This window comes from Ambystoma mexicanum, chromosome 3q, assembly GCF_040938575.1.
Source record: "Ambystoma mexicanum isolate Mex_15411 chromosome 3q, UKY_AmexF1_1, whole genome shotgun sequence".
NCBI classification, from domain to species: domain Eukaryota; kingdom Metazoa; phylum Chordata; class Amphibia; order Caudata; family Ambystomatidae; genus Ambystoma; species Ambystoma mexicanum.
The window spans coordinates 316,046,638-316,056,424 of NC_090926.1; the positions used below are offsets into that span (position 1 = coordinate 316,046,638).

General features: G+C 43.7%; 1 protein-coding gene across 3 annotated transcripts in view; it reads right to left on the bottom strand.

Annotated features, from left to right (window-relative positions):
• Positions 1 to 9,503, bottom strand: part of TMBIM6 (transmembrane BAX inhibitor motif containing 6) — a 96,763-nt gene extending 87,260 nt beyond the window's left edge. Inside the window, exon 1 of one of the 3 annotated variants that reach the window (XM_069653873.1) lies at positions 9,381 to 9,503. Coding sequence is in view for 1 of the 3 variants with exons in the window: in XM_069653868.1 (XP_069509969.1) it covers positions 8,730 to 8,826 (97 nt within the window). In the remaining 2 variants the exon portion in view is untranslated. Of the gene's footprint in view, positions 1 to 4,028; positions 4,164 to 8,729; positions 9,091 to 9,380 lie in introns of those variants that run through there. The other 2 variants (XM_069653868.1, XM_069653872.1) reach the window with 2 other exon arrangements.
• Between the last annotated feature and the right edge of the window lie 284 nt (positions 9,504 to 9,787).

Genomic DNA, 9,787 nt, shown 5'->3' on the forward strand with positions numbered 1-9,787 from the left:
TGCCGTCTGCCAAGTAGTTTCAGTTGGAGCAGTTTTTATGCCATTCCATAAACCACACGTGCCTTACACAAAATCAATATGTTAGCAATAGGAAGAATACAGTGCCAAGAAGGAAAAGGGTTTACTTTGGGGTGGCGGCTTTGGGGGTTTATATATTTATAATGGATAATGTTCTCTAAACATATGGCAATGGGGGATTTCCCTGGTTCTATCATTGAATTTACATATAATAAGTCACACTGCGAAATTCACTCATCTCTGTGGGTATTCCCTGCTGCCATTCCAAAGGGTAACATGTCAGTGATTACTGAACACCTTTTGGCCCGCAAGTAAACTAAAGGCTGTAACGTAAAAAGTGTGTGTGTGTGTGTGTGTATGTGTGTGTGTACACACAAGCGTATACTACCATCAGCCTCCATTGATATGTGGCATGGAGGTTATCAAGATGGCAACATGTTCATCTTCACCAGTGGGAAGCAAAAAGCCTAAATGACCACTTAAGAAAAGCTTTTCAGTTTGCTTTGCCAGTTGCAGCATGCCTCCACCCCACCCCCTCCTCTCCACACGTGTGTTTGTGTGGTGGAAGCAAGGCATTTCAGTGGAAAGTATGTTGAAAAGCCCAATTCTGGCCCTGGGTGCCTGGTTTTGTTTGTGATGATAAATCTGTCAATTTATGACCTTTTAGAAAATATTTGTTAAGATCAGTTTACTCCACCTGCTATACCGCGATAACCATGATACCGTCATTTGGCAAGAAGGTTATCGTACCGTCATAAAACGAATACGTGACACCCCTACTCAGCAGGTTAGACGACCGTTGCTGAGATGTAATATGTTTAGACCATTTTATAATACATCTGGCTTAGTTCCAATTCCTGATGTAAAATGTGTTTCCACATGGAACCAGATGTCCCGGCTTTGGGGAAACACAGGCTGACAATTTAACAGCAGAATGTTGCTGGTGAAAGGAACCCCCCACACGCATTAATGGTTGTGCCACACAACCGTTGCAAATTGGATAAACACAAAGGCTGTCATATCAGAGCAATAGCTCCTTTTTATTAACATACATCACGACTCAAAACCGTACATTTTATAAAGTATGCGCAGTGCTGCTGGAAGTACCATGGATTTTTGGTGGGTGGCCAGTTCATTTATGTAGTTGGCCGTCACAGGTTTTTCTTCTTGAAAATCTGTTCACCCTATTCACTTGGTGTGAACATTTCTGCCCCGTAGCAAAAATCTAAAGTTGGCAACCATACACTGAGGAAAAAGCACCCAGTAGGTCAATATAGCGACATGTTGGGAAATCGAAAGGCGAAGTACAATCTTCTCTCCAACGTCGACCCCTGAAAGAAAAATAACTATTGCCAAACCTGTTATGCAAGATGGTCATATTAGCTAAATCGCCAAAAAGAGACTGCACAACGAAGGCAAAGCCGTTGTGCAGCCTTCATGTGAAGAGGTGGAGAAAAACCGAGGCGACGATTCTAAACAAGGAAGAACGAGAACCCGATGACGGTGCCCAAAGGATTGAAGTCAGCGCCTTGACAAAAGCATCAGTCTAATTCCAAATAATACCAAGACACACACTTTGTCTGTTCAGGATAAGACTAAGTGCCATGCCAAGCAGTAACCAGTCATGAAATGCTGTCAAACGTGGAGAACATACTGCTTATCGAACACAACAGCCGCCTGCATGGTGCGAAGGGCGGGCGTACCACGGATAACAGGGTACAAGGCGGCAGAGAAGAAGAAAGTTCACTGAACTACAACACATGATCTGGTTTATGGACTGGTGCCCTCCAATCGCTACCTTCTTGGCGAGCCACCTCCTCTTCACAGGTACAGTATTACCCAACTTCCCGTCACACTACGAACAGGGAAGGCTCACCGAGTGGGAAGAGTCTTGCTGGGAGAAAAGTGGCGAGGTTGGTTGTGAATCAAGGCAGGGTTGCTCTTACTGGGGCCAGATTTGAATAAGTACTTGGGACCATGTCCCAGTGTGCAACATATTTTACTCTTTGTGCAAGGTGAAAGCGGAAACATGAGCGCACACGGCATTTTATCTAATCACACCGACCAACGCCGCTTTCTTATTGATCGAAAGACAAGTGGGTCACGCAGCTACTCCGCCAAATTTCAACTGATGCTCCGAGCTCTATGTGGGCCGCGGCGGTCTTCACAAACTTCTCACGAGCTGGCGCTGCTCTGTCCCCTTGTTAAATCGTTCGCTGCCAACTAGCCGGCAGCCCATAGGAGTGCCGAGGCTATCCCAACGAAACTATATCCATCATAGTTTGAAGACATTTTGCAGTATTCTTGCGACAAATTAAACTAGTATCACAACAAGTGCGCTCCCTAGATGCCCAGAAACGTATTTACTCCCACCCTCTTTAGGCCACAACCCCTTGTTAGAGTCACCCAGCTCACTGAGTCGCTTTACAAGAATGTATAAATTGCGCAGCACGTAATCACGCGCGGCTATTTGGAATGTCAATGACACTTCTGGCCACCCCTTTAAACCGCTCATTAAACAATATATAGATATATTAAACAAATGAGTGCAAGAGCACCGCACTACATTTGCTGCAATGCAACAACAAAAAAAAGTAAAATATTAAAACAGTTTCACTCGTCGGCCGAAAGGAAAATATTCGAAGAGAATGTTGGGTCTGCAACCTTTCGCTCTTGATGTTTTGGACTACAGCGTCCATCAGCCCTACCCAGCATAGCTAATGGTGAGAGAGAGCAAGGGAGCCCTAATCCAAAACACACCCATGCCCACAGGGGAAAGACCGCCCCCAATCACATTCAATCCAGTGGGTCCCTGCTTGACATCAACAGAGCCCCTGACTGAGCCAGTGCAGTTAACATACACCTGTAAACACTGGGTGGACGCTGCCCTAATAGGAATATTTTGAGATTGGAAGGTGTTATTTTGCATTACTCCACTTCCCTATGCTTTAGGCTGAGCTGCACAAAAACTAATAAACTCAACACAAGCCAATTACCCAAATGGTTAAAAAGGTCAGGCGGATACAATTTACTGCGCACAAAGTCTTGTAAATGGCGGGCTCTTCCCTCGTGGATTTTCCATACCAGGGAAGATTTTTGCAGACTTAAGGGGGTGTTAGAGCTTTACAAAATAGTGCTGGGTTATAATACTGATTATACTGCGAAGCCCTATCTACTGCAAATCCCTATCAAAGTCAATTAGTTCCCAAACAAAGAACCAATTTCACTTTATCTGTGTCCCCCAAACCTGCCTTCCAGAAACAGCCATCCAACGATTGCAGAGATGTTCCACAGAAGTCAATTTATTCCTTAAACATTTAAATAAAAAAAATAAAAATATACGAAAAAAAATTTAAAAAAAAAAAAAAAAAAAAAAAGGAACACCAGGTTTCTGGCCTCACCTCCATCCACACATTCCCACTCCTGCCTCAATTCAGGGCCACTAACTACCCCAAACAAAATGTGTTTGTAGTTAATGTCAAATCAAAAAAAAAAGTTTAAAAACATCCCAGAATGTCATTGTACCCGACTGAAAGGTATATTGTACCACTTGATGGTACTAGATATAAGAACTTCCGACTATGAACGGTCGAGTAGATCTTCAAGACCTGTACCTAGCTTTCCTTCCTGAGCAAACAAAAATTAAAATTATTAGGAAGCCCAGATCATAACAGACCTAGCGTTTATAATTTCTGAACTAGACATCTTAACTAAGTTCGCTCCACCCTCGACAAAGAGCTCTTGTCCTTGAGCATTAACATACTTTCTAGCAATCACACTAGCATGGATAGATACTATGTGGCTGTCCAGATATTTTGGAACTACCATTATCACTAGCCAGCATAATCTGTAGTACTCCAAACCACCTGGAGGGCCATATGAGTAATCATGCACTAGAGCAATGCCACCACTCTGCCCCACTATAAAATGGTACCCTTCTACACGTGTGCACCATACCAAGGCCTTTACTCCAACCTAATCTCAGAGCCAACAGTCTACAATTTACTTACCACAAAGTATAACGCAGAATCCCCCGGTTGCCCATAATTTCTAAAGAGATGGCATGGCTTCATCAAATACTCCAATGCACCATGAATGGTCCCTCTTTCAAGAAGGCTGTCCAAAGCATTTGCTGGTTCTCCGCCTTAAAAACAAACCTCCAACTTTTCAATCACCACCAAACACACAGAAGGCACTGCAACACACCATCACAATACATATTTTGAAACCAAAAATCAAGTTGGCTTTCGCCCCCCTCTGCAACACTGAATGCGGCATAACCTCAGATGAAAACACAAGGATGCTTGTTAACGACAACAGTCTCCAGTTCTTATTCTCTGGGACTAGCTGCGTTTGACATTTCTCTCTCCTGGTGTCATAACATCTTCCCTGGATAGCCCACCGCTTTCCCATACCAGGACTCAATCCTAAATCTGCCATGTACATCAAGGCTCTTCCCATTGCAATCGTAAACGCCCTTATTTCCTCTAGGCTATGCCAGTAGTGTCTAGCTGGACCTTCCAACCAACTTAGTATGTAAGCGTCCAAAAACGCACAATGACATAACCACCATTCAACAAAGGTTTTAGAAAAGGTTTCACTTCATGCACACCCATCAGTTTCAAAGCACAGGGACTTAGCGGTGCCATACAAATAAATATATATGTGACGCTACAACTGTGTTGACCATTTTGATTCACATAAATAAGCACTTGGATTACAGCTGGATTTCTTTTAAACTATGCTACATAACAAGTGTTTTTTTTTTTAAAGTGCCATATACAAGGCCAAATTAGAGCAACGTTTTTCTTTGCATCATTTTAAGAAGTGAATAAGAATTCAGTTTAATTTTACACTGGCATCTAGGATATAGTCAAAAAAACTGCGTGCATAACAGGTTACTTGAAGAAAAATTGACATTGTTGACTTACATTGAGATTAGATTTGCAATTCACTAGGTTATTTAGCTTTCATACTGCACACCTCACCACCAAAGTGGTTTTTAGCGTGCCAAAACCATGTCTGTGTGGGTGAACTGCGACCCCCACCCAGGGTGAAAAGCACACTGTGTTCTGTGGCACGAGACGGAAATGAGGAAAAACATTAGCAGGAATTGGCAACAGTGGAAAAAGACAAAAGAGGGAGCAGAAGACCAGGAGAGGGAGAAGGTAACAGGAGGATTGAGTGGTAGCATTAGCTGGGATGCGTGCATCATAGTACAGGTTTAGACCAAATGGTCATGAAAAGGACCAGGAACTGTCCATAACGGGCAAATCAACTATCTTGTCAGGTAGGAGTGCAATGTGCTGTAGATTTGATTAGAAGTAATTAATATTTGAATACGTGATAGCCTTGGGATGTGCTGTGCTCAAAAGTTCCTGTGGAGTCTAGAGGTGATATAGATTTAATTGTTTTTTTTTATAACGTGCCTAATACCATATATGTGTTGGGTATCTAAGCGCAGATCCAGGTTTTGAACTTCTATTGCTCTGCGTGGTCTTGCTTCCAAGACCAGTGCAATGCCCCTGTGCTATCCCCCATGTCTCTTATGAGGAGTCCTCCAGGCATCTGGTGCTCCTGAGCCAGGTGTCAGCACCAAGAGTTGGCTGTGTTGGAGGACACAAAAGGGCACAATGACAAACATCTCCTTCACCAGGAGCCATAGCATGCCGTGGCAAGGAGAGAACGAGAGTTCACACTTGTGTTACCGAAAGGCCGGACCTCATTGTATCCTGTGCTACTGGGGGTCCTTGTGAAAATATAATGAAAGTTGTACATTTGAGAAAAGCAACCTGAAATCCAACATATTTGACTACCATTGACAGCTACATTTTTACAGGCCAGAATGAAGTCCAAGAAAGCACACTACTCCCTATGCACAGATCGGCATAAGAAAACCAAAGGGAAATGTTTACGATCACCAAAGAATTCAAAAACCTGAGCTTTCAACGCAACCTTTACTCCAACGGCAGACGCTCCAGTGGAGCTGTGCTCCCCCAACTTAAATATATCACAAAACACAGGGAGCCAGGACCTATATTCCTAAACTGCTTTAATGACTAGCAATACCGGGAATGTTACGCATCTTCCGTAGTATGCGTATATCGAACCATTTCTCAAAAAGGTTTGCAGCTGGGCCAAAGGAGCCGAAAGCTACTGCTCCATTTCAAAGACTTGGTAAGTATTGAAAAAGTCATTTATGGCCCACAGGACTTCAGGGCGAGACAGCACAGCTTTTGACAGTCTAGGGGGTACAGAATCAACTCTGCGCTCAATATGAATTTAGAACAGATGAAAATCCAGAGAGGCAGTCATCCTTCTGGACACCTCAGCTGTTTAAATTTGAATAAAAAGCACTCTATTGAAAACAATCTATTATGGTAGCCAATAAAATCACACTGCCAGGTGGACATCACAGAGACAAGCCCACGTAGAGAAAACAGGCGGGGGTACAGCCCCCTACAACACACACATCCACAATGAAAAAACTACAAGTAGTTTGTTTTGCAAAAGTAGCTCGTGCTTCATAGACAAAGGAACTACCCGTAGCACCTTTTACCCCTTTATTACCTCCAAAAATGTATGTATGTTAGTTTCCACGCACCGCCTTAAACATGGGCACACCTACACTACCCAAGTACCAGTAGTGATTATACCGCCAGAAAGCTCTGCTTCTCTACAAACATTCACTGTGTTAACAGAACATACACTTGAGGCAGAAAAATGTATTTTTACAAGTTCGGGAATCGAGATTCCCCACAACTAATCTTGGGATTTCAAACACAAGTATCTTCATATATACCCACCCTACAACAATAGACTCGTATTCGTTGCATGTTATCCATAGACCACCTATATCCGTAGCAACAGCGACAATTCAAGTAATAGACTCACCACACATTGCTTAACCTCGACATGCGTTATTTGTCAACCCCCGACCCGTTACCATTTGGTGATGCGTAGCAGATACAAGAGCACAACAGCGCTAAATCATTGAATGTACATGAAAGCAAACATCTGTACTGAAGCCAATATATATGCCCGTCAATACTAATGTTAAAAATGATACAGGTATCTAAATTAAGATTGGATAAGCAGGAGCTAAACGCATTGGGTGACCAGACGCCCCGGAATTGGGCCCTCCATCTACCGGTACCGTTTTTTTTCTTCAAAAACCACGCCCCGGTTTTGGGGAAATGGGAAGATTAAAGTCCCAGTTTTGAGGAAATGGAGGGTGCCGCAAACAATCAAACTAAATATACATCAGAACATTTTCACAATATTGCCATCTATGTATGGGCTTGAAAAGCCAACCTTCCAAGTACTATGCAAGTGAATGTACTCAGAAGAGAGTGAATACAGAACGGCATTTAACCAAAAACAGAGCAACAGCTCCTTTTGTTAGTAACGTGATTCCACCCACAGAACAAATCTCGCGATTTGCAGATATTTTGGAGTGGGGTAGTCTTATGTTGTTGGCAGGTCACCATCTAAAAGCAGCTCCTGGCTACCATCATGGTTAAGACTGTGAAACCAGCCTTACTGTGACAAGTCCGCACAGACCATGAAGAAATCCAACCAAAGACTACACACTCAACCAGAGAGGATGAAGCGGAATCCAATAATCACCATTGATGGGTAGAATCTGTGTGCAAGAAGAAAGAAACAAGCATTAACTGGTTTAGGAATCCAAAAGTAACTCCATTTAGCTGTTGGTGTCAAAGTGACCAGCCTCTTATAGGTCACAAACAGAACTAAATGGCTCCCAGCTCTTTTCAATTACCATCTGCAAGTCAAGTAACCTTAATGGTCCTAAACTGTTTCCACCATATATTAATTTCGTAAGGTGCCGGCCGTCATGGGAGTTTGACAAGCATATTCATATCACTCGAGGTTAAAGTAAACGCACATTAAAAAGGTACGCGTGTGTTAAGTTCCAAGATGGTCCATGTCCATACAGCCAACGTATGTCCTTTGGCCCGCATGTGCACGGAATGCTGCCCGCGCTCACTCGCGGTAAAGGTAGACCCGTGCTGCAAGTAATTCTGTCTCAAAGACAAGAAGCCTGTTGGCGAAGTTACTGCATAAATGCTGGGAAAGCACCTCTACTGCATGGGGCGGTGTATGTGTTTCCACGTCAAATCGAAACTTATGCCAAACTAAAAAAGAAAGTAAAAACTGCTTCGACACGCGATACTTCTGCGCTACGTGATTGATCACTGACAAGGCCTGACCAGATCCCTAAGCGCACCTGCTACAAACATCCCTCGACTGACCTACTCGCCTAACAGGAAAAACGCTAACACGGGGTTATGTCCCCCACGCCGCACTATAAGGGACTGGACGATCTCGGGGGCGGATACAGTGATTCAGGAAGACTTTCGCGTATAGTTAAGGGCACTGAAGCAGAACGGGGAAGGCGAATCACAATCACTAAAAACGGACTGTCTCACATACTATACAACCCCCTCGCTCCCCCCAAGAAAAATAAACACCACAATTCCACAGTCTTTTGGTAAGGAAAAAGAGTGTGGGGAAACAAAGGACTAACGTGGCGAAGGAACGAATTGGTGCAAAAGATAACATATTAGTGGAATCCTAAACACTTCCCTATTGGTGACATTACACCACACCCACTGCTTCTTTTGTAACGGAACCAGTATACAGCGCCCCACTTGGCCCGTTTGCTTCACCCCTTATACCCAGCTTACCTGTTCCTGTACTGCCCTGAGCACTACGTGTCTCTGCGCAGCTCTGTGGGGATCCTGTGACCTCACAGAGATCCGCACGCCTCGTTCCTCCGCTCATTGGTCGGACGGTTAGATTCAATCACCAACTAGAGAGCACAACAATGGGACTGTGAATCCGAGCGCCCTCATTGCGTCCACAGTGTGTCATTCAAAGACGTGGAGACCCGCCCTCTGCCATCATAGGCACCCCGTCACAAGCACCGCCTAATGGCGTCAGTACGTCATTAGACTAGGCGGGCATACAGTGTACGGGCGCACAAAGATAGGCGGGTTTCTGTCAAAGGAAGGCAGGCAAACCCCTCCTAAGTGATCGTTGTTTGAAATAAAACAAGCTCGCTTCTTTCATTAACTAGGAAAGAAACCTAAACAACTTCCTGTTCACAGAGATAAAATTCACGTTTTCGGCGTCGTCCCATTTTTTGTACTCGTGACAAGCACCGAGGCGAGCGTTATTCTTTTCCTTCTTTACAGTCTTCAGCAGTATTACACCAAAACAACGTAAAACAAAGAAAACGACTACTATCCCATGTTCCACAAGTGTTTTAAGTAGTTTTGTCCCAGAGATGTCTCTCCCAATCCTGTTCCTATATGAGGCTCCTCCCAAAGGCATACCTGTCACTTCGCCTGTTTTAGTAACTTCGTTCACCGCCGATCCCCTTGCTTGTCCAGAGGCGTCAGTGGAATGCTCACCCGCAAAAATGAAATAGTATTTGTGTTCACCAGCTGTAGTAATGTAGTAATTAAAATGGTTAACTTGCAAAGGCCCATATAAGCTCTGACTCTTCAAGTCCTTCCTCTTTCTTTGCTGCTCTTCAGCCATAGTAACATAAGTCTTTTAGTCTCTATTTAGTTCACTAATGTCGATTTTCTTAGCTAGATGTGTAGGAAATTCAGATTTTCAACACATTCATTACTGAAAGTCATAATTCTATTAAAGACATGGAGGCGAAGGATTATGCTTTCTCTACAACTTTACTGTTCAGCAGCAAAGAAAAGACAAACATTACCTCCACGTCCAC